This window comes from Delphinapterus leucas, chromosome 3 (genome assembly GCF_059928025.1).
Source record: "Delphinapterus leucas isolate spDelLeu-1000000601 "Yukka" chromosome 3, BTC_Dleu_Yukka2, whole genome shotgun sequence".
In the NCBI taxonomy this organism is placed as follows: Eukaryota; Metazoa; Chordata; class Mammalia; order Artiodactyla; family Monodontidae; genus Delphinapterus; species Delphinapterus leucas.
The window spans coordinates 127,605,009-127,629,279 of NC_143131.1; the positions used below are offsets into that span (position 1 = coordinate 127,605,009).

The 24,271-nt window shown below is 54.2% G+C and overlaps 1 protein-coding gene across 1 annotated transcript; it reads left to right on the top strand.

Moving 5' to 3' along the window:
• Positions 1 to 8,810: 8,810 nt before the first annotated feature.
• CDX1 (caudal type homeobox 1) lies at positions 8,811 to 23,915 on the top strand. The gene is made up of 3 exons (XM_022590118.3): positions 8,811 to 9,314; positions 22,965 to 23,110; positions 23,665 to 23,915. The coding sequence occupies exons 1-3, from the start codon at positions 8,882 to 8,884 to the stop codon at positions 23,869 to 23,871; spliced, it is 786 nt and encodes a 261-aa protein (XP_022445826.1). The 5' UTR covers positions 8,811 to 8,881; the 3' UTR covers positions 23,872 to 23,915.
• Positions 23,916 to 24,271: the final 356 nt, after the last annotated feature.

Here is a 24,271-nt window from a genome sequence, read left to right on the forward strand (position 1 = left end):
GGGGGCCTGGTCCAGCTTGGTGGCAATGGAGTCACAGGGGAATACGGGGGACTCCAAAGACCACAGGGTCAGGCCTTCCTGCCCAAAGATTCCATCAGTCTTTACAACTTCCCTCCAGGCATTTGCCTTGGCCATTCACCTCTAAAGCCTTGGCCCAACTTCTCGGACCAGGTCAGTGGGGGAGAACAAGGAGGCATTTCAACTCCCAGTACCCAAAATAGATAGTCTGGGAGTCAGGAGACCCAGCTGTGTACTTCTTGTGTGGCCTTGGGTAGTTACCATGTCCTATCTGAGCCTCAGTTTCCCCATCTGTTCATAACTCGGGTGGACTCACTGTGCTGGAGGGCCCTTGGGATGCTTTGTCTACAAGTGTCTTAGAGTTGGACTCTAGCTAGGGAGAGGAGGCTGGTGGACCCCAGGGCAAGGGGACAGCTGGGGGCCAGAGATGCAGCACAGAGGGGAGGGGGCGGCCGCTGGTGGCTCCCCTGGGAAGCTGGCGGCTGCCGGTTTCCGGCCAGCCCAGGCATCCGGCTGGCCCATCTGGAATCACTTAGCCCCTACCACCATTAACCCTTGGCAGGCACCAGGACTGTTATGCCTCCTCATAGCTGAGATGGGGTTGGGGGATGCAGAACCACACGGAACACCACAGGGCACTCACTGAGGGCTGGACAGTTGAGGAAGAAGGGTCATGACGGACAGGGCAGGCTCTGGAGCCGGAGACAGAGCTGGTTTCAAATCCCGGCTTCTGCAGTTCCAAGCTACATGATCTTGGGCAAGGCACTTAAGCTTCTCAGCCTCGGTTTCCTCCTCTGAAAAATGAAGATAATTCAAGGAATGACTCGAAAGACTGCTGTGATTTGCAATGCACACCTCAAGGGCTAAGTACAGTGCCTGAAGTGTTCTCGAAATAGTGTGTCTCCCTCATTCCAGCTGCAGCCCACCACTGTGTACCCCTAGGCTGAGCTCTCCGCTTTCTGGGCCTCAGTTTCCCCCGTGTACTCTGAAGGAGTGTGCAGTGGGCAGTGCAGTGCCGTCACGCCGGGGTGGTCAGCGTGGCCCCCACTGGGGACAGGATAAGCCACGAGCAGTCTCCCACCTGCCCAGATGCTGGGAGCCTGGTCCAGCCTCCGACAATCCTGTCTTGGGAGAGGCTAGGCTGAGAGTGGGTGGGCGGAGCGTGGAGCGTGGGGAGCACTGCCTGAGGTGAAGTGGGATGGGGTACAGAGGGAGAGAGGAGCCGCAGGCCTTGGGGTTCAGCACGTCCCCTCCCCACTGCACAGTGTCATGCTCGGGGATTAAGAACCTGGGCCCTGATATGGGTAGTTCCAATCCAACTCTGCCACTTCCTAGCTGTGTGACCCTAGACGAATTACATGATCTGAGCTCAAAGAGCCTCAGTGTTTTGAGCTGTAAAATGGGGCTGTTGAGAGGCCTGAATAACACCTGCACCAAAGGTGTTTTGTTCCAGGACTAGGGCAGAGTGAGAAAGCTCCACAGAAGGTGCCTGATTCTCAGGTGTCGCTGGGAGCTGCTGTCGCAGAAGTCCACCATCAGGGGTGGAGGGAAGCTGGTCCAACCGCTGCTTGTACAGTCAGGATGCCTGAGGCCCGGTGATGGAAAGTGACTGTGATATGAGACCAGGACGGACACCCAGGTTCCAGTCTAGACTCTCAGGCCCATGTTCTTCTCTGAAGGAGGGAACTGGGCTGAACTGAACCCCCTCCTCAGCCCCCCAACCCACGCTGCTTAGAGCCGGAAGCCAGAGCTCTCCGTGGGGCGGGGGAGGGGGCCCGGAAAGGGCGCCTGAGTGGGAGAATTCCCAGTAGGCCAGCTCAGTGCTCACTCAGGCAGCACCAGCAGCCACCACATCTGGCTCTCCCACGCTCCCGGCGCCGCCCCCCCTCCCAAGCTCCCCCGGCCTGGGGTGAGGATGCAGCACACATATTCCAGGCATTGGCACAGTCATCTTGGATGTCAGGGCCTGAGGAGTCCTAAGAGCGACAGGCATGGAAACTGAGGCCCAGAGAGCAGAGAGGACTCGCCTGAGGTTAGCAGAGACAGAAGGGGCCTGGAATGCAGGACTCCTGACCCCCAGCACCGTGTCTTTTCTCCCTGCACACCCTGAGCTGGTAGGTCCCTGTACCTACAGGTGGGGGAGTGAAAAGAGGCACACAGTGGAAACTGCCCCTTCCCCTCCTGGACACTCAGCACAGTGGCTGGCTGGTGGGGCAGAGGGACCGGTGGCGGCTTCAGGCCACATTCCCAACCTAGATTCCTAGAACTGCTTATGCTGGCCCAGGCTGTCACCACCAAGGCCTAACAAGGGCTTCAAGACCCTGCCCGCCTCAGCCTCTCCCCAGCCTCCAGCTGGCCTTGGTCTCAGTGCCCCAGGGAACAACAGTGTGTCCTTCTGGTGCACAGATGGCTCAAGGATCGTCAGAACAGCAGGGCCCTCAGAGGCCACATATCTCCCCCTCACTGGATAAACTGGGTCTCAGAGAAGGCCAGAACCCTCTTGAGGGCACACAGTGGGTCTGGAATGGGGCCTCTGACTCCCAGGCCCTTCTGTTTCTCCCACCGTTTATCCATGCAATTCAAGTTAACTGAACACCTGCCATGTGCCCTGCCCTCATAGAGCTCATAAGCAAACACCAAGGAAACCACAAATTAATAATATAAAAATTGTGACAAATGTGATAAAAGAGTCAGAATAACAGGCTGGGTAGGTGGGGCTCTTGTTTAGGTAGATTAAGGCTCCTCTGGGGAAGACATATTTCAACTGAGATCTGAGGTTAAGAGGCCACCTACAATGCAGGGGCAGGAACAGTGTTCTGGACAGAAGGAACAGCATGCGCAAAAGCTTGGAGGCCGGAAAGAGCCTGGTGTGTTTGAACAGGAAGGAAAGAATGGTTGAGGCACAGAGAGGAGATGTGGTGGGGAATAGGCTGGAGAGGCAGTAAGGGGCCTTGTGGGCCCGACAGGAGTCTGGCTTTTGTCCTGAGGGTCAGGAGGGGCCAGTGTAGGATTTTAAACAGGGCACCGATGAGATCATGGTGGTACGCTGTGGAGGACTGGCTAACAGGGGCAAGAGGCGAGGCAAGGCAGGGGGCTAGTAGGGAGGCTACGGTAGTCGACTGTGGGCTGACCGCCCCCACCCTGACTCTCTCCATCCCAGAGGCTGCGGGAATGCGTTCAGCTGGGAGTTGGGATTTCTGGGCCATGCTTGACCACTGACTCACAGTGTGACCTTCCTGTCCTGGCCTCTGTATCTCCTCTGGACAATGGGTCAGACACAGTGCTCCTTCAGATGTGCACATTCTGCCCCTGGGTCTCTGGCTCTAGCGTCCTTTCCGCTCCCTAAGTGGCTGTGTACTGAGGGACTGCCCCCCCCAGGCCACGCCTCTGTTTCTCCACTGGGAGGGGGAGGGGAATCAGCACATCTTGCGTCAAGATTGAGACTAGGCAGCCAGTGAGCCTTCCAGTAGTACCTCAAAGGGACAGCAGGTGGCGCCCCAGCCTCTGAAGGGGGCAGGAGGAGGAGAGGACCGTAATGGGAGGGGAGAGAGGAGGGGGGAGGGGCTCCCAGCAGCTCCAGCGCTCACCCATGAGTCTCACAGCTGCCCCCTGAAGGTGGGCAGAGATCACCATCCTCACTTCCACCTCAGGAACAGCTCAGAGAGGGAGAGTTCCTTGCCCAAGGTCACAGAGTGAGGTCGAAGCTTGGCTGGGAATGGGGGGGCAGTCTAGGTAAGCCTAATGCTGGCCGTGGTGCCCACCAGCTTCTCTTAAGCAAATCACTTCCAACAGGAAGCTAAGCCTAGAGCCTCTTTCTTTCAGGGCCATAAACCTGATTTAAAAACCAAGTTATCACCAAGATCTTTATGAGGCCATCGTCTCTGAGCCCCACCCCAGAAGGCCCTGGTTGGGTGTGTGAGAGCAGCCCAGAGGGAGGACTTCCAGAGGGAAGAGGGGCCCACCCGGGGAGCCAGAGGGAAGGAGGGCTCCAATAAACGGCTGCTCCCAGAGATAAGGGGCTGTCAGAGAGGAAGAGGCTGCGACATGGTCGAGGAAGGGCTTTTCCACCCACACATGGTCACAGCGCCACAGCTGGACGGCTGTCCAAAGCAACAAGTCCCCAGTGGGCACCTGGGGACACTGAGGCCCAGGGAGGCAAGGACTCAAGGTCACATGGCGAGTCAGAGGCCAAGGTGGGGGAAGACCTGCGATTTCAGATGCCTAGCTTGAAATTTTTAAACAAGGTTACAGTGTCCTCAGAGGTGTCACATGAGGGGTAGTTCAGGTCTCTGACTGAGGGGTCCATCTAAGGGTGAGGGTGAGGGGGGAGCTGAGGCTCTTTTGCATGAGGAAGCTAAAGGAGGAAGAGGAATCAGTTATTTGTTTAAGAAAAACCCTGGGGTGAGGGGAGAGGCACATACAGGCTCACTATCCTTCCAGGTGGCTCAGTTGGAGAGGAAAGAAAAACTTCCATACAGGCCACTCACCTGCTGTGTGGCCTCAGGCAGGTAACTTCACTTCTCTGAGCTCTAGCAGCTTCACCTGCAAAACAGGGATAACAATGACCCGACCTCACCTGGCTGAGGATGAAATGAGATTAACACATGCAAACAACTTGGCACGATGCCTGGCACTTAGTAAATGCTCAATAAATAATGGTGCTCTTGTTATTATTTCAGCACAGGTAAAAGGGCAAACCCTGCAATCTCAGAGAGATGCAGTGAAAGGGTGCCGAGCTGGGCATCAGAAGACCTGGGTCTGATTCCAGTACAGAACTGACCTGCTGTGGGAACTTGGAAAACAATCCTTTCTTTCTTGAGGCTTCTGGCTCTCAGTTTCCCTACCTGTAAAATGAGTGGGTTGACTCTCTAAGGGTCTTGTATGATCAGGATGCTACGAAATGTATGATAGCCTTGCACTCCTACACTACATGGACCAGGGGTGCCGTTTGGAGGATCAGCAGGGCTGGCTGAGGACCCCTTGGGCGCTCTGGCTGGGCAGCAAGAAAGGCCAGTGGGGTCAGGACACCTAGCTTCTGTGCCCAGCTCTGTGCCTCTGTGACCTTGGCCAGGCACCTAGACCTCTCTGTGCTTCCTGCTTCCTTTCCTCATCCAGCAAATGGGGCCAGTTTGTCCCACCTTTCCCAGTACCCAAGGCTCAGGAAAGAGCAGGCCCAAGGTGGGGTGGTGGTGGGTGGAGGCCGGCCCCAGGAGGTGTCTGTGGAGAGGCAGGCACCTCCTGCCCCCACCCTGGGAGAGGACAGCACTCAGGGTACCACGGAGCAGCTGGGATGGGCCCCCAGGCCTTAGGCCTCCCTAACTCTGCTCTCTCCCTGGCTAGGGGAATAGTCCCTGCTTTGCCTGGAAAGTCCCCCATCCCTCAGCCACCACCCTAGCTCTGGACGCTGTCTTCATCACTCCTGGACCCCTGCCCAGCTTCCTTGCAGCTTTCAGGCTTCCCACCTCTCCTCTGGCTCATCCTCCACACACCAGCCACAGCCCCCTTTCCACCACGCAAAACCCTTGATGACAACCTCCCATACCCCTCATCAGGTCTGTCCTGCCGGGCCTTGCTCTGTCTCTCTCCACACTCCTCTCCTGCCCCCGTCTTGTGCGCCCCCCCCCCATCACTAAACTCCAAATTGGTCTTTCAGTTCTGGAGGACCACGTGTCCCCTCCAGCCTCAACCCCTCTGTTCACACTGTCCCTCTGCCCACAGTGTCCCTCCCTGCTCCCCAGGGCCTTGATTCATATGTCACTTCCTCTTGCAAGACTTCCATGTCTCCTCCCTTTGGGAAAACTCTCCGGATTCTTGGCCCTCACCGAGATGTAATTTTGCCCCTATTTGTGATCATTTGATTCGTACCTGCTTCTCCCCCTTCCCTTTCTGTAAGCACCCCAAGTGCAGAGCCTCGCTCAGTACCTGACACAGGGTCAGCACAAAGGAGGAATGTTAATACACATTTGTCAAACATATGAACACATGAACAAATGAATTCCTATACCTAGTCCCAAACTTTAAGCTTTCCATCTAGGTCTGATGTAGCATATTCTTGGAATTAGGGGGCACCTAGAGGGCACCGACTTTCTCACTCCCTGGGATAGGCATCCTTTCAGCAGCATCCCTGACTGGGGACCTCCAGCAGTCACCTGCATACCTTCTGTGATGGTGAGCTCACTCTCTCTTTCACGACCGCCCTCTAGAGAGCACTTCACTATGGGTGGGTTGGAATCCATTTCTGTGCCTGCAGCTTTCTCCCTCAGGTGTTAGGTCTGCCCTGTCCCCCACCCCAAACTCAGACCTTCAAGTCACTCTCCAGGTCCTTTCTTCCTCCATTCTGAGCCGTCCTGGTTACATCAACTCAGAGAGTAAAGCCCAGTTCTCTTGGGTCTCTCCTCCCTTCTCTGTATACTTCCCAGTTTCTCACTGACCCCTTGAAAAATTGGGTCCTGGGCAGAGCCCAGCACTCCAGAGGACTTGCTGAGCAAACTTTCACCAACACATCCACTTCCTGACCTTCCCTGCTAAGGCAGTCATGAGCTCATCCATGTCAGCCACAACCCAGGCAGCCCTCTTTCCCCCCTCCCATGAACAACCTTCATTTTGCTGCATAAACTCGGACATAACCCCTTTCCTTTCGGGGTCTCACTGCTTCCATCTGTGCAATGAAAAGGGTTCCTCCAGGCAGGAAGGGGCACCCTGGGCATAATGTCCCTCACTCTGCTATAGTAGCTATCAGAGCTGCAGGAGAACAAGATTCTGACCAAGACCAGCTTCATGGGTGAGTCGGCTGTGCAGTCACACAGGGCCCAGTGTTTAGAAGGGCCCCATGCTTGGTTGAATGCTCTACCATTGCCATCTTGAAATTTATAATAATTTTTGAAGGGATCTCACGTTGTCATTTTGCATTGGGCCCTGTAAATTGTGTCCTGATCCTGACACATCTGTCTAGCCCTGAGATGATGCTGACCTGCCCTAGCCAAGGTGGTGACCCAAGGGACGGACAGCTTAAATAGATAAGACCCTGATTCTGCCCATCTTCTGGGGGCCACATGTCCCTGAACATTTAGGGGGCTCCCAGGAAACGCTGGAGGATCAAATCCCATAGGGGGCTTCTGTGCAGCTCCTTGGCCCTGAACCTCCTGTGGGGAGGGAACGCATCTCCCACAGGCCTTCTGATCCAAAGCCCTGTCCTTCATGAATCCTTCCCCAAATCCCTCTACTTTGCTCCCCACTCCCGGTTCACTGATGGTCTCTCAACTATTTAACACCCCCCAACCCCAGTAGCTGTGAAATGTTTGGCAGTCTTTAATTGGGCAAGGTGCGGGGAGATGCGTGATACATTTAAAATACAAGAGAGCCCCAACAATAATAAATAGATCAGGGCTTTAGGATAAGCCAGCCATTAAAAAGACATCTTTGACTCAAATGAAACACTTTGAACATGAACTGGGTATTAGATAATACCCAGGACTTTGTGTTAATTTTTTTGGAATTTTATTTAATTTATTTTTTTATAGAACAGTTTCTTATTAGTTATCTGTTTTATACCTATTAGTGTATACATGTCAATCCCAATCTTCCCATTCATCACACAAACACCACTTTCCCCCCTTGGTGTCCATACATCTGTTCTCTACTTCCGTGTCTCTATTTCTGCCCTGCAAACCGGTTCATCTGTACCATTTTTCTAGGTTCCACATATATGCGTTAATATACGATAGTTGCTTGTCTCTTTCTGACTTAACTTCACTCCATATGACAGTCTCTAGATCCAGGAATCTGTGTTAATTTTGTTAGGTGTGATAATGGCATATTATGTAAGAAAATGTCCATGTGTTTTAGAGACGCATGCTGAAGTAAGTAGGGGTAAAATGACATGATGTTTGAAATTTCTTTTAAAATACTTTAGCAAAAAAAAGGGAAGCGAGTCAGTTAAATAAGTGTGGCAAAATCTTGATAACAGTTGAAACTGGTGATGGGTATATAGTGATTCACTCTACAATTCTACTTTTGCGTATGTTTGAAACGTCTCATTAAAATAAAGGTGGGAGTGAGGGCGCGGGTAGGGGTGTTGCCAAGAGAATTGTGAGAAGTTCACTAGAATGTCTCTAAAAGAATGTCGCTACACCACCTCTCTAAGAACTTTCTCCAGAGAGCCAACTCAGGTGAACTCCCCAATTGTTTGCAGGCTCGTGTATGTGCATATGTGCATTTTCCCCCCGGGGAAAAAACATCCACAGCTTTCATGAGACACTCAGAGGGGTCGTGACCCCTCCTCTCCCCCCTGCCCCCGCAAAAGATTAAGGACCCGCTACCTTAAAGACGGGAACCCGGTTTGAAGTCAGCGTTTCCTCCCCTTCACCTCCAACTGGTCCCTGCGGACTGCGCCACAGGCCCGGTGTGGCTGCGTGACGCTGGCCTGGCGCCCCTGAACCCCACGGATCCCTTCTCTCCACCTGTAAAAGGGGGTTGCGGGGCGGTCGAGGTGTTCGGGCGGTTAGGCTGGGGCCTCGCAGGAGACTCCCACACCTAGCGATGCCTCGATGCTCGCTCAGGATGCGCCCTCCGCGCCCCCCACCCCCCCTTGGCCCCGGCGTCCACCTCCAGCTTGGGGCGGCAATTTGTCTCCTTTTGAACCCCCCGCCCCCGACGGGTTTCCCCCTTTGATTCGCGGCCTGGAGGCTCCCCCCGCTTTGAAATGCAAACCCGCCTCGGCTGGGGCCGTGGCGGCCCGGAGCTATAAAAGGCCTGGGTGGGGCGGCGGCGGCAGGGCTGGGAGTTCAGGTGAGCAGTCGCTCGTCGGGGCGGCCGGCTGCGGCGGCTCCAGGGCCCAGCATGCGCGGGGGGCCCCGCGGCCACCATGTACGTGGGCTATGTGCTGGACAAGGAATCCCCCGTGTACCCCGGCCCCGCCAGGCCCGCCAGTCTCGGCCTGGGCCCGCAAGCCTACGGTCCCCCGCCGCCTCCGCAGTACCCCGACTTCACCGGCTACTCTCACGTGGAGCCGGGCCCCGTGCCCCCTGCGGCCTGGAGCACGCCCTTCTCTGCGCCCAAGGACGAATGGGCCGCCGCCTACAGTCCGGGCCCCGCGGCCTCCACCGCCAGCCCGGCCCCGCTGGCATTCGGGCCCCCTCCGGACTTTAGCGCGGTGCCCGCGCCCCCGGGGCCTGGGCCGGGTCTCCTGGCGCAGCCCCTCAGCGGCCCAGGCGCACCGTCCTCGCCCGGAGCGCAAAGGCGGACGCCCTACGAGTGGATGCGGCGCAGCGTGGCGGCCGGAGGCGGCGGTGGCAGCGGTAAGCACCCCTCCCTCACCCTGCGCCTCTGGACGGTTCCCCTGGGCGCCGGCAGGTGCTAGAGCAAGGCCCCGGCCGCCCCCTGTCTGACCTCTGCCCCGGCCCTGCTTGGGTTCCAGAGTGTGCCCCCCACCCCCGACTCTGTCCCTGCGGGCTGTTCTCTCAGCTTCCCCCTTCTGAATCCTGGAGCCTTGGGAAGCACACGCTGTCTTTCCCTGTAGACAGGGAGACTGAGACCCCAGCCATGAAGAACGGCGCCTTGTGGTTGCGTGGCAAGGCCGGAACTAGACACAGGTCCCCAGACCTTTATCCCAGGGTAAACTTTTAGCAACACTGGCCCTGGTGGTCATCCGTTTCATGCACCCCTATCCCAGCCCCAAAGAGGGGCTGCAAACCCCCAAAGGACATGCACCGATTATGTGAACACCCATAAGTCACTTTCCTTTCCAGGTCTCAGTCCCCCATCCATACAACGAAGAGATCGGTGGGTCATATCATTTGGACTAAAAAAGAGCCCTCTTTGGTTAGATTGGTGGTGGTGAAGGGTCCCTACCTTACCATCCCAGGGCTCGCCCTGAACTCTTGACCCTGGGGGAGGGGAAAGTAGGAGCAGTTGGGAAGGTGGCTACTGTTTGGCTCCTGAGCCTGTGAACCTTCTGCCCCCAGGCAGGCCTCTTGGATCCACCCTCTTCAAAGGCAGGGGAGGGGGCAGGACAAAGGCTCAGCTTTAATGAGGGGTGGCCTGACCTCCTTCCTAGGTCCCCCCTTTGTCATGTAACAGGCTGGGCCTTGGCTCGGTAGTGACTCCTGTCGGCCAGAAGGTGAACATGATACCCATTGTCCCGACTGTGTCCGGCCTGTCCTGACAAAGGCCACCTGGCCTTAGGGGCGGGAAGTTGGCCTGCCCACCCTTTGATGTCCAGCCCCTCCTCCCTTTCCCCCAGCTGGGAGCGAGCCTAGGACATCCCCCACCTCCTCTCTCTCTTCACCTCCATGTCCCCACACACTCCCAGCACATGCTGGGGAGGGTTGATCAGCAGCTACAGGTTTGGCTGTATTTGTACCACCTCCTTGGGACTCCCAGGGACACAGGACCTCCTGTCTGCCTCCGGAGGCCTCAGAGGACTGGGGTTTCTGTCCCAGCTGTGCCACTTGTCTCTGTGGCCTTGGCTAAATAATAACAGCTAATATTTATGGAACACTTACTAACGGAGCGGGCACTGACCTGATATGTTTTAATTCTTATAACTTTATCATAGGTGCTATTATCACCCCCGTCTTCAAGATGAAGAAACTATGGCATAGAGAGGTTACAGAGTTGTGCAAGTATAGTTATACCTACATAAGCAGTAAATGGTGGGGCTGGGATATGACCAAGCCTGTGCTCTAATCCTCTGAACAGCGGCTCTTAAATCAGCCATCTTTTCTGAGTCTCAGTTTTACCATCCCATGAGAGGGAAGGGTCTTGTACCTTTGTTTGAGTTACAAAAGGACCCCTTTGTGAAATCTGATGGGAAGTATAAATGTTCTCCCTAGAAAAAAAGTGTTTCCTAATCGGGCAAACAATTTCAGGGGTTCTAAAGGCCCCCAGAAGCTTTCCCCATAAACCTCGGTTGAGAATTTTGCATCAGATTATATGAGAGGAAGTGTCTGGGGCCACTGACCCTCAGGGTCCTGCAGTTCTGTGTCTGTTCCCTGAAGAAGGAAGCCCACTTTTCCTGCTCCTTTATTCTGGTTGTTACTTCCTGCTGACCAGGCGACTTTGGAGATGGATGGGGAGGTTCCCCAGGGGCGGGGACTTGGAGAGAGGCCAGCACTATGTGAGGGGGAGAGAGTGGGTCAGTGGGTGGGGGTCAGAGGACTGGCAGGAACCCTGGGGAGCTTCCAGGCTGTGTGATGTCAGGCAAGTCACGTCCCTCTGGGCACTGGAGCTGCCGAACTCAGTTCACCTCTGGTCTCGGAAGTCATTTGGAAACACTTGTCCCTGGGCACACAGGGGGCCTAGGAGTAACTCTGCCCAAAGGCAAAAGTCCTTTCCACCTTCACTCCCAGAAACTAAAATGAAGGGCCAAGGGAGGTTTGGGAGCTCCGGAGGAAAGTGGCCACCCCAGGAGCCAGGTGAGAGCCGTTCTGCCTTTTCGAAGGTAGAAGCTGCTACCTGTCTACTCAGGCAGCATCTGACTCTGACTCTTGAGGTGGGGTCGGAATTGGGGTGGGGTTACAGACCCTCCGTGAGAGACAGGCCAAGCCCCTCTCCTCTTTGGCCTCAGTTTCTCCTTCTGGGCAATGAAGATACAGGGTCTCTGGGGGTGTTTCCCGGGCAAGGCTGTTGTCTGGGGCAGCAGAGGGAAGGTCAGTGCATGCCATCTCCCCAGATGTTGCTGGTCACCTGTTCTTATTGTACCCTTCTTGCCCCTTCTTCCCTCTTCTGTGCCTCTAGCATTCTAGAATATCTGAACTGGACAGTTAGAGAACAGACATACAGATGGGAAACTGAAGCCTGGAGATTTTAAGGCATGTTCCAGTTTCACACAAGTGGAGGCAGGGCTGGGATATATGTTGGATGAGTCAGTTTAAAATTTTCCAGTGGCTTCCCATTATATTTAGGGCAAAATCTACACTCCTTCCTGAGGTCTACAAAGCTGTATGTGCTCCTGCAGGCAGGTCTTGTACACATACTGTTCCCTCTCCCTGGGAAACTCTTTCCCCAGACTCTTTGCAGGCTCTTTCTCACCATTCAGGTCTTAGCTTAATGGCCACCTCCTCAGAGAGGTCCTCCATGATGTTCCAAAGTAGGCACCCCCCACCAATACCCATTGATCATCTTTGCCATGTTTCCTTCAGAGCACTAACTTACTTATTTGTGAGTTTGTGTGTTGTCTATTCCCACACCCACTGACAAGGTAAACTCCTATGAAGTCCAGAACCATGTCTATTTGACCCATGACTACATTCCAGGCACCCAGCTCAGTGTGTGGCATTTAGTAGGTGCTCAATACATTTTGTTGAATGAATGAACAGGGCAAGTGTGAGGAACAGTAAGACAGTTCTGGGAGAAGACGGGAGAGATGAGATCTCAACCTGGAGATGGGACCCATGACTGTCCAGCCGAGCAGCTCATGCCAGTGGTGGAAGCCTGGTTGCCCCCTTCTCCCTACTCCATGGATGGGACAGTACTCCATCCTCACCTGGGGAACTGGCGTTGCTGAGGCTGGAACTAAGATGCCAGCTTTCCCTAAGGAGGGGGCAGGGAAGATGGGGAAGATGTGGGAGGGGCTGTTATGTTGTCCATTAACCAGTTCTGAGTGATGACTTTCACTTGACTGAGGCCAGGATAGGAAATGACTACAAGGGGCTCTATTTTTTTTTTTTTTCTGTCTTCCCCGTTTGCATCTATAAATATCAGCATTTTCCTTAGGAAGGCTCTAACTTATCCTTCTGCTGAAGGCTCAGCCTCCAATTCCTTGTGAATAGTTTTTCACAGGTTAATGGCGCATTGAGGTGGCTGAGGTCCCACACAAGTCGGGAGATGTCCGCTCAGATGATAAGACTCTTGCAGCAGGGTTTAGGTCTTGGTCCATCCCCATCAGCTTTCAGATAGAGAAACTGAGGCCCGTGGAGGGGATGAACCCTCCTCTCCCCACCACATCCTAGACCCTCTCCCTTGGCCCATTGCCACAGTCACCAACCTGGCCTCTCACCTTCAGCCTCTCTCTGATGCCCTAGCCGCCCTCTAAACCATGGCTCCCCACTGCCATGGAATTGCCATTTCATTTTATGCTGTAAAATCCAGCTCCATTTCAGAGCCCTCTTGAGAACTGGCCCCAACCCACTCTTGAAGCCACTCTCCCGTTAGTTTGCCGAGATACAGAGATGCTTACCTGGGACAGTTAAGAGTCCGGCTCGGGAGCCTCAGGCCTGGGATTGCATTTCTGTCAGAAGCTGCATTAGCCACAGGCGAGTTAATTTGGATCATTTCTCTGAGTCTCAGCTTCTTCCACTGTAACATTAATAAGATTACACCTTGAAGCAATGGTGCCAGTAGAGCATAGCCCTGACCCTGGCATACAGTAGGCGCTCAGTGCACTGGTGCCTGGGACCATCTCTACCAGTCCTTAGCAGGTGCACGCGAGCACACACCTCACACTCCCTGCCTCTCTATTATGGGTCCCTTGACCTGAACTGCCCTCCCTTCCCTCTCCTACCTGTTTACCAGGTCAAATGCTGCTTCTTCTCCAAGGCCACCTCCTCTAGGAAGCCCTCCTTGGTTCCCTCCCCTACAAACACTGTACCAGGCCCTTGTTTTGAACAACATTTATCACTGACTGTCTTGTTGATCCCTGCCATCTACCGTCTGTTATCCCCTCAAGGAGCAGCGCTAATCAGTCCTGTCCTCCTCACCATATCTTGCACATTGTAGGAGCTCACGATAAAGCTAATAACTGTGACATCAGCTGAGCCTTTACCATGTGCCAGGCACTGTGCCAAGAACTTTGCATGGATGATCTCACTTAAGTCTCATAACAACTCTAAGAGGTGTGAGGATCTATTATTAGCTTCATTTTACAGATAAAGTTAATGAGGCTCAGAGAGGGTAAGGTGGCTTGCCCAAGCTCACACAGCTGGGATGCTCCTGCACAGGGTTCAAACCTAGACTCTACAGCCTAATGAGCATCTATCAAATAAAGCAACACACTCAGAACGGGAGCCCAAGACCTCTCCCCATGTGCATTCCCGTCTAGGTGGGGAAAAGGAAGCCAGTCAGAGATGAGCTATAAGAGGCTGGAGGGGGAGGATGGGCACAGCAGGTGCCGGGGCTGTTTAAAACTGGTTCTCAAGGCAGAAACTCCATTTGACACCTCATCTCTCAGATGTACCTGGGAAGGGGGGAGTGACCCAGTTAGAAGGTGGCAGAAGGCTTTTATCGGTTGGGTGTTCCCCCACACGCACACTTAGGCACATGTTGCTGCGGAGAGACTGGGGAGCTGTTCTGAAGGTCCAAAACAGCTTTGTTAGCAGCAAGCCTGGCTTGTCAATGAGGAATTATCTTAATGAGATGACCGCTCAAGTTTCTGTCCTGGAGCTCTTGGGATTTGGAAACGTTTACATCTGGAGTCAGGTCCATCACCCTGTTAACATGCTAAGCCCTCCCCCTGCCATACTTGCCCATCAACCTTATAGGGATGCGCCACATAGATCCCTCAGCATCACCAGAGGGAGCAGGCGTTAGTGAAAGCCGAGACTGACACTCCAGGCTCAACCCCCTCTGATGTCTTCCCATTTCTCTTGAGGACAAATCCAAACCCCTCACCCCAGGGCTCAAAGCCCTGCTAGCCTCTCCAGGCTCATCACATGTCTCTTTCATTCAGTCACGCAGGCAGGCAGGCGGTAATAGTCTCTGAGTCTCTCTTCTGTGCCAAACATTCTGCTAGGTGCTAGAGATTCCTGCCAGAACAAGCAGACAGGGTCCCTCACAGAGCTGGTCCTCTGTTGCTGCTCTCTGCCTCAGGGCATTTGCACATGCTGTTCTGTCTTCCTGGGATATTCTTCCCCATTGGTGACATGGAAACCTCCTGCTCAACCATCATATCTTGGCTTAAATGTCACCTCCTCCAGGAGGTGACATTTAGCTGCCCCAAGCTAAATAAAGTAGGTTCCCTCCCCCACCGCCTCCCGCCACTTAATCTAGCTCTCAGCTCCATTGCTTTCCTTCACACTAATCTCAGTTCATAATTATTTCATTTGTTTGCTCTTAATCTACCCCCCACCCATGAAAAACAGGAATGAGCTGTTTAACAAATAAGTACCGAGCACCTCCCACAGTAATAATAAAATGAACTAGCATCTACTGAGTACTTGCTATTTTTTCAAGTGCAGGTATTTTCGACCCCAGAACAGCACATTTCTCCATTCGATTAGTGACGTTGACTAAGGCTGTGGGAGCAGTGGAGCTGGACAGAAGGATGTCCTTTAGAGGTTGAGCCACCAGCTGATGGATTGGATGTGGGAAGCGGGGGAAGTGCCACCTAGGCTTTTGGCCTGAGTGGCCTGAGGATGGGGGCCATTTACTGCGAGGAGAAGACCAGGAAGCGGTAGGTCTGAGTTAGGTTTAACAAGGATTCATCAAGTACTCGCTGTGTGTGTCTGGCACTGTTGTGGAACCAAATGAGCAAGGTGGCATGGTCTCTGCCCTCGCAGAGCATTCAGGGAGCCAGGAACCAAGGGGAGGGGATTTGCCAAGGTTCCTCAATGAGCTAGAAAAGGGCTGGAGTCCAGAGCCCCATCCTGCACCTCCGCGCCAAATGTGACTCTTCACGTCCCACGCCTGTGGGTGATTAGTCAGGAACTTCACCTCCGGACCAGAGGAGGATGGCCAGGGTAGGGCAGAGGCCTGGACACTCCACCAGGAAACAGCTGGTGGCCTCGAGTTGTCCAGAGTCCGGAAGAAGATGCGAAGGGATGCAGCTGCTGCTTGCAACTCTTAGAAGGGCTGTCCTGGGCCAAGGGTGCCCCTTATTTCTGGTGCCCCTTGTGGAGAATCCTGGGAAGAATATAGATGGGTGACGGATGCAAGAACGGGCTGCTCTGTAGATAGTCCAAGCAGTCTGGTTACGTATGATATGCGGGTGTGAGCATCTGGCCCTGGCTGGGAGCTTGGTCTAGCCGTGTTGTCCAACAGAACTTTCTATAGCTCTATATCTATGCTGTTCAGTGTGCTAGCCACTAGCTACACGTGTCTATTGAGCCCTTGCTATATGGTTAGTGTGACTAAAGAGCTGAATTTTTAATTGCATTTAATTAATTTTAATTTAAATAGCCACACGTGGCTAGTAGCTGTCATACAGCACAGTGCAGGAAAATCCCTCTCGAGAGTTTCTAGAATGTAATCCATTCCAGATGGGCTCCTTATTCTCCACTGAGGAATCTCTCTTGCCTCTTTTGTCTCTGCAGTCATCGTCTTCTCCTTCTTCTTCCTCCTCCTCTTCCTTTTTCTTCAGCATTGTCACAGATAGCTTTTATTACTAACTACCTTGTTAAAGAAATGATCACATCTAATCTCCACAGCTACCATGTCTGAAGGAGGCATTCATGTCCTCATTTGACAGATGAGTAAACTGGGATTCAGAGAGGTTCAGTGACTTGCCTGGGTTCCCACTGCTGGCACCTGGCCTGACTGGGTTAGAACCACTGTGTCTATCTCACTCTGAAGTTTCTGTCCTCTTCACTGCTTCTTGTAGCCAAGTCAGATTGTGGACCTCCTTGAGAAGACAGGAGAGGGGTAGAGGCCTGGGAGGAGGAGGGGGCGGTGCTGACTGAGTGCTGTGACTAGAAAGGAGTGTGACAGTGGGGTGGAGAAGTTTGCCTAAGGCTACAGGGTCCCTGAGTGTGGCTGGCCTGACCATCCTCCTCTCATCGCATTCCCGCCCCCATGCCAGCCTCGCCCCTGCTCCAGGAATGAGCAGGGGTGAATGAGGAACTGTGCTAGAGCAGCCTGGGACTGGCAAACCAGCCAGAACAAGGACCAGTCATGGGCCCAGTAGAGAGCCTCATTGCCCAGGGAGGATATCCGTCCACCATTGAACTGGGTGGGTCAGGGCTGCTGCAGCAGGAGTCCCACCCACTGGTAGTACAGATGAGGAAATGGGTCCAAGCTGAACATCACATGTCCGGCTGGTGGCCTGGCCAGACCTCCCCACCCCTAGGCCTATGTTCTTTGCCCTGCGGCTCCCCATCAGGCAGCATTCCTACCTCTCCCAAGGGATCCCTCCCACATGCACTTGTGCAAATAGCTCAGTTTTCCTTGTCGTGTCCATAGCTCTTTGCCCTTTGCAAACTGCTTTCACACCCATTCTGTTCCCTGGGGGAAGGAAAGCCCAGAGAAATTCAATCACTTGTCAAGTCCTTTAGCTAAGGATGCAGACCTGGGCCCAGGTCCTTAAGGGAGGACTCAGAGCTACACAGAAGTCCAGAATCTACAGGGCCCTTGGAGCTGACACCAAACCTTCTTCTGATGCACAGGAGAAACTGAGGCCCGGAGAGGAGAAAGGACTTATTTAAGGCCACACAGATGGCACAGAACTGGGAGCTGGTGGTTCAGAATCCCCTCTGGTAGGCTTGTTAAAGATGGCAGCGAGACCAGGATGCAATAGAACTGAGAGCTTGGGAATATGTATTTTTAACAAGCATCCATGCATGCATATGTGCATTCCTTTGTGTGTGTGTGTGTGTGTGTGTGTGTGTGTGTATGTGTGTCGGTCGGGGTTGTGGGGATTTTGATTTACAGCCAGTGGGGCTGGACCACACAGAGAGGGGTCATGGACCTGTGTTCCAAGCCCTAGGGCCGGAGCTGGCAGTGTCATCCCTCAGGGCCACAAACCCAGCAGGAAGAGGTCAAAGGAAGTGCTGACCCAGAGGCCACTCAATTTTTCTGGAGCCACCTAACCCGCCCTGGGGGCAGAGGCTGAACTCTGGTCCAGGATAGATGGGGAGGCCCCACTGCAGACTGCCAGGCTCCTGCCCTCTATCCTCCAGCTAGGCAGGCCCAGTTTCTAGACTCTCAGACAGGGAAATCAGTCTTAGACTTCTTTCAGCAATAATAACAAATATAATCAGAGCATCAACAAACATTGGTAGCTTCATGTTTCCAAGTTGGAAGGGACCTTATAAATAAACAGTCTCATCCAACACACAGCCCATTGCTCGGATCCATTTCCCAGGATCCCTGTCATGTGGTTATCCCACCATGGAAATGAATAAGATCTACCTTGCCCTGTGTACCTACTGTGTGCCAGGTACTGTGCCAGGCATCATTCATCCATCCATCTCAAGTGATCCCCTGTACACCCGAGGGTTGGAGATCATTATGGGAGACCTTACACTGGGCCATAGGTTCTAATGCTGTTTCTGAGTCTAGACAGACCTGGGCTAAATCCCGCCTTCCAGATGTGCAGACCTTGCTGAAACTCAGTTTTCTCATCTGTAAACTAGGGATAACAGTCGCACAGCTTCATAGGTTGTTGAGAGATGTATGCAAAGTGCCTGACAGATGGACATATTGACCATTATTACAATAATAATTATCCCCATTTTATAGATACAGAATTTGAGGCTCAGAGAGGTGAGGTGTCCTAGATCACCCAGCCATTGAGAAGCTGCATGGCGCAGCCCTGGAGGTCTACTTGCCCAAACAACCACATGTCAGGGTCACCTGGAGAGCTATTCAAGTATCAAATCCCAGAGGCCCACTTCAGTCCCATTGAGTCTGAACTTCTGGGCCAGAATCTGTGCTTTTAAAAAGCTCCCCAGGCAATTCTGAGGCTGCTGGTCAGGTATTTAGAACCATTAGCCTGGAGCTTCCCAGGACCTCTGCTGTGCATGCTTTAGGGATGGGAAGTTTGCTACCTCCATGGCAGCCTGATGCATATGGATGGGCCATTCCTCACAACCCACAGCCAGAGCAGAGAGAAAGCCTCTCATTTGCACAGTTATCCAAGGCCCTTCTCTCCCCATGCTTCACCCCTAAGAGCTGGTAGGGGGGCTCCCACCCTCCCTCCCACCTACTTGCACTGGCATCTGGCCCAGAGGGTTATTCATTAGGTGGCTGGGAGTGGCCTGGTTCCCATCAGACACCTGTTACAGGAGCCCGGACTTCCCTCTTAGGCCCAGTGTCCCAAGGGCCTGTAAATCATTCATCCTGGGCGCTCTCCCTGCCCCACCACTGTCACGTACCTCCCTGCCCCCTCTCTCCTGGGCCCCCAGGGTGGCACAGGTGTTCACAGGAGGGGAAAGGAGGTTTGCTCATGGCAGTGGGGAGTTCTGTCCCAGAGCTGGGACTGGAGCCCAGGGCTCCTGACTGTCATTAAAAATACAAATTCACATCTTCACATGGTAAAAATTTAAACATCCCAAAGACTCCCTCCTACCTATGGCTCCCCAGCCTCTAGTCCCCTCTCCAAGGCACGCCAACCCCCATTACTGGTTTCTTGTGTATTCTTTCAGAAAGAACTCGGGCCACAAACATGTTTGAGTGTGTGTGTGTATTCCATTTTTATACAAAAATAGCAACATACTATTTACAACATTTTGCCTTTTTTTAAACTGAACAATATATTTTTAGAAATTGCTCCATATTGGCACCTACAGAGCTTTATAATTTCTTTTTAGTGACTGTGTAGTGCTCCTCTCCATGGATGTACCATCTCTTATCTTATTAACCGGTCCTGACTCACAGACATGTACATTGTCCTTAGTTCTGTGCTATTTGAAACAGCTACCTCTTTGGGCATTTTTCTGTGGGATTGATCCCTAGAAGTGGGATTAATGAGTCAAAGGGCATGTGCACGTTAAATGAGGCTGAGGTCACCAAGTTGGGCCCCAAGGAGGATGTTCCCATTATCACCTTCTGGATGGCAGGTGGGACTCCCTGGTTCCTGGACCACACAGTGCGATATCAAACATTTTGGTTTTGGGCAGAGCCATTTTCTTAGCAATAAAATTGTGTGCTTTGAGCAACTCCACCAGATAGAAGTGGCCGATGTGTTCCTGAGCCCACCAGCCCTTCTTTTGGGTCCAGGGAGGGGGTGACGGGGCCTGTAGGCTGGGTCTTCACTGGCAGCCTTGCTAGAGTCTGCAACTATGCAGAGAGGAGGAACTATGCAGCTAGAGTCCCATCTCTCATCTAATTCCCTCCGTCCCCCGACCAAAAGAGCCTGGCTGGAGGTCAGGAAACCTGAGCCCAGGTTTATACCACTACCGAAAAGGATGGCCCTCCACAAGTGCCCTTTTCTGAGCCTCAATTTCTCCCAACTATGAAATGGGTGCAGTGGATCCCCATTTGCTCGTCAGGAAGGATGGGACCGAGGGTTCGGTGCCTGAGGGGGGGGGGGCTGTCTTTATAATCTCTTAGGCTGAGGTTTGGGTGGGCAGGGAGCCTCCTCCCCCTACCTCAGGCTGTGAATCTTCTAGGCATTTTCAACCTGTGGGCCATCCAGCCCCAGCCCAGGGCTTTCAGGAATCTGTCCTCACCATGGTCTGGACCCGCTCTTCCCAGAAATACAAGTAGATGGGTGGTCTGTTGTTTGAGCTTCTGCTGCCAATGCTTAGAGGGCCCTGTAGCAGTCTCTGTGGACCCTGAATCCGGTGGGGTGAGGAGTTGTGCACTAGAGCAGGAGGGAGATCTGCAGGCCTGGTGAAATGGCCTTGGGCAAGTCCACGGCACCCTGGGGCTTCAATGACCCTGACTGTACGGGGAGGTTGGACTAGAAGGACTCACAAGGCCTCTCTTATTTGGACCTCTGGACGCTGTATAACCATCCTGAACGTCAGTCTCTTCATCTATAAAGTGGGAGGAGACTAAATTCCCATGACCCCTTCTGGCTTCAGCCCAGTGAACCCAGTGGGGCTGTGGGTTCAGAGCTCTGCTGGGTTTCAGTGGTGGTACATTAGGCAGAACAGTTTTTGAGCCGGCGTTGAATTTTCTAGGTCAAGGAGGGGCCCCGTCTGGAGCCAAGGCCTCGGCAGCCACTCCCTTGTCCCTTTCCTGGGCTAGGCCTGGCCAAGGGCCGAGGCTGTCCCGTGCTGCGTCGGGCAGTGGGCTGAGGTCAGTGGTTGTGGAAGAGTCCACTGTGGTTCTGCTGCTCTGGCAGGAAGCCCAGGGAAAAGAGCCGAGAAACATGTGCTGTCTCCTGTTCTCCACAAGCCCTTTGGCTCTGAGGAGCCCAGCGCTAGCCTGCCAAGCTGTGTGGGCTGGACCGGCGCTGGTGGGGGGGTGGTTAGCGCAGGGGTGCCGAGGAGCGGGCAGGCCCAGAGCTGGGGCCAGGGAGGTGAAGGCCAGGTTACTGCGGGGGCCCTTGGCTGAAGTGGGATGGGTTCGATGGTTATGCAGACCTGCCATGCCCTGGTGAGACACATGGGTGGGTCTAAAAAGTGCTTGCGCGTGCCTCCTGTTTGTAGCCGCAGGCTCAGCTTCTTACAAGGAAACTGGTGTTGAGTCCGGCCCCCACAGCAACCCAGGCCAAGCATGACTCTTAATATTCTCTCCAGACAGACCTCTGATCCCAGCCCAAAAGAGATCCCTGACATTAACCCAGTCGGTCCTCAAATCCACTTCCGGGCCCCAGGCTGAGCCTCGTGTGGAAGTCAAGCCAGCCCTGCCTGGGTTATGGCAGGTCTCCCCACATGTCCCCCTTCTCACCAATCTGTTCTCCATTCAGCAGCCAGAGTAATCTTAAATCCTCCATCAGACCTCTTGTCTCCTCTGCTCAGAAGCCTGCAATGGCTCCTGTCCCAGACGGACTAAAATCCAGAGTCCCTCCCGGGGCTCGTAGGCCCAGCTCGACCTGTCCGCTCCCTTGGCTCACGGCACCCCGGGCGCACCAGCCTCCTCACTGTTCCTTACTCTTCGTGCGGCAGGCATGCCCCCCATCAGGACCTTTGCACCTACTGTTCCCTCCGCCTGGGAACCTCTTCCCCAGACAGCTGCATTGCTCTTTCCCTCACCTCCTTTAGATCTTTGCTTAAGTTCCCCTTCAAGGTAAGGCCTTCATGGACCACTGTATTTAAAATCACAGCCTCACTCCTCCCTCAGTTCCCAGTCCTTCTTTGTCTCTGAAATACTTATCATCAATCAACATATCAAATAATTTCCATATTTATTTTATTTTTGCCCATCTCCCTCCACTAGAACCTAAGCTTCATGAGGGCAGGGACTTTTTGTTTTGCTCACTGCTGTACCCAGCACTTGGCCAGAGCAGGAACTCAGTACATATTTGTGGGCTGATCTGAGTACTCCTGCTCTGTGCCTGGGCACAGGCTGGAGGGTAGATGGCTCCGGGCAGAGCGGTCCCCAGCCCCTGGCGCAGCCCCGGCTCAGGGCTTGGCGCCTAGAACCAGGGCCTTCTGAGGAGGCTGACAGGTCCTGGGGAGCCACCGGCAGCCCCAGTGCTTTCTGTTTGATTGTGCGACCACCAACCACCCGGCATTTGACAGGAATTGAGGAGCATATACCCCAGGGCGGTTCCTGCAAGCTTCCTGCTTCAGCCTCCGGCTGTGACGGCCCTTCCTGCTCTCCTTGCGCACAGGAGAGAGGAGCAGCTGACGTCTCGTTATCTCAAGCTACCCTTGCTGCCAGGTGTTCCTTCCTCCAAGTCTCTAGTGCTCAGACCTGCGGTCTGAGGATCCCCAAATTGGAACCACCTGGGAGCTTGTGAAAAATGGAGATTCCACGCCAAGGCTTTCCACTTCACGTTCTCGGTGACACGCTGGAAGCTGTGTTTTTCACAAGCTCCCCGCATGTCTGTTCTGCAGCCACACCTGGGAACTGTTGCACGAAAGCGGGTGGGCCTGGCAATCAGGGTAGGGCTCTGGGTCAGGAGACTCGGCCTGAAACCCCCAACTCCACCCGCTGCTTCCTGGGTAACCCTGGGCAAGCTGCTTCCCCTCTCTGAGCCTCAGGGCCCCCAGATGGGCGAGAGAACAGTGCTTGCCTCCTAGGTTGGGAGTCTCGAAGCCTGAGCCTGGGAGAATGACTGTTACTCCCTCAAGGTCCTTCTTCAGGGGCCCTGGATTGCTCTTCCCCCTGGGAGCCCCGCCTTGGCCTTTTGCAAGCTCCCCTCCCCACTCACCTCTCCTCCTGGCACCTCTGCTTCTTAGGTAAGACCCGGACCAAGGACAAATACCGCGTGGTCTACACCGACCACCAGCGCCTGGAGCTGGAGAAGGAATTCCACTACAGCCGTTACATCACCATACGGCGGAAGTCAGAGCTGGCCGCCAATCTGGGACTCACTGAACGTCAGGTGTGTGGGGCTCCCACCTCAGCCACAGGAGCAGTCCCGGGAGTCTGGCCTCCAGGCTGCCAGGCAGATTATGGAGCTCAGTCGAGGGAGGAGAACAGAGAGGTTGTCTCCCAGCCATGGTCATACAACACAATAGAAACTGAGCTGCTGCCAATCCCCCGGCCAATTAAACCCAATATCCCTGACCACCAAGAGGAGCATGGGGCCTGATTAGCTATAGGCTACAGCGGGCTTTGATCAGTGCTGTTTAAATCCAGAGGAGGGAGCGGTCACAGGGAGAACAGGGAAGGCTTCCTGGAGGAGGGTGTTAGAGCATGGCTTTGGAAGATGGAGAGGAAGAGGGTTACAGAGGAAGTTGTCTTAAGAGTAGGGGAGCAAGTTCCAGAGGGGGAGAACGTGTTCAGGGTCCATGAACAGTTGGGGTAGCCAGAGCAAGTGGGAAGCCCCAAGCGCCACATCGAAAAACAAGAGCTCCACTGCCCTTCCTCTTTTCCTCTTGTTCTGTCATTCGGTCTCCCCACTGCCCACCCCATCTCTCTTCTCTGACCCCACAGGTAAAGATCTGGTTCCAAAACCGGCGGGCAAAGGAGCGCAAAGTGAACAAGAAGAAGCAACAGCAGCAGCCTTCACAGCCACCCCCGCCCGCCCACGATGTCACCGCCACTCCAGCTGGGCCACCCCTGGCGGGCCTGTGCCCCAGCTCTGCCAGCCTCCTGGGCACCTCCTCCCCAATGCCTGTCAAGGAGGAGTACCTACCGTAGCCCCCCGACCAGCCTTGTGGGCTGGGGGCCTTGAGGACTCAGGGGCTAGGAATGTGGCTCCTGTGGGGGCCCAGGAGGCCTAGTCTGAGTCCCAAGCCCTGCCACTGACCTGCTGAGTAACCTTGGACCAACCACCCACGCAGCCCCTGCATCCCCTGGGCCCATCTGTGCAGCGAGCCTGCTGGATGAGGACCTTTTCCAGCTCTGGTGATCTAGGCCTCAGGCGGACAAGGGAGCCTGGGGTGGGAGGTCTTAATCCCCAGGGGGCTAGGTGAGGGGGCCACCCAGCTCCTCCTCCAGAGGCTCAAAGGTGGGAGGCTGCTGTAGGGACTAGACTCCTGGAGAAAGGAGATGGAACCGAGAGAAGATGGAAGGCTTGCAGACCGTGACCTGAGGGGGG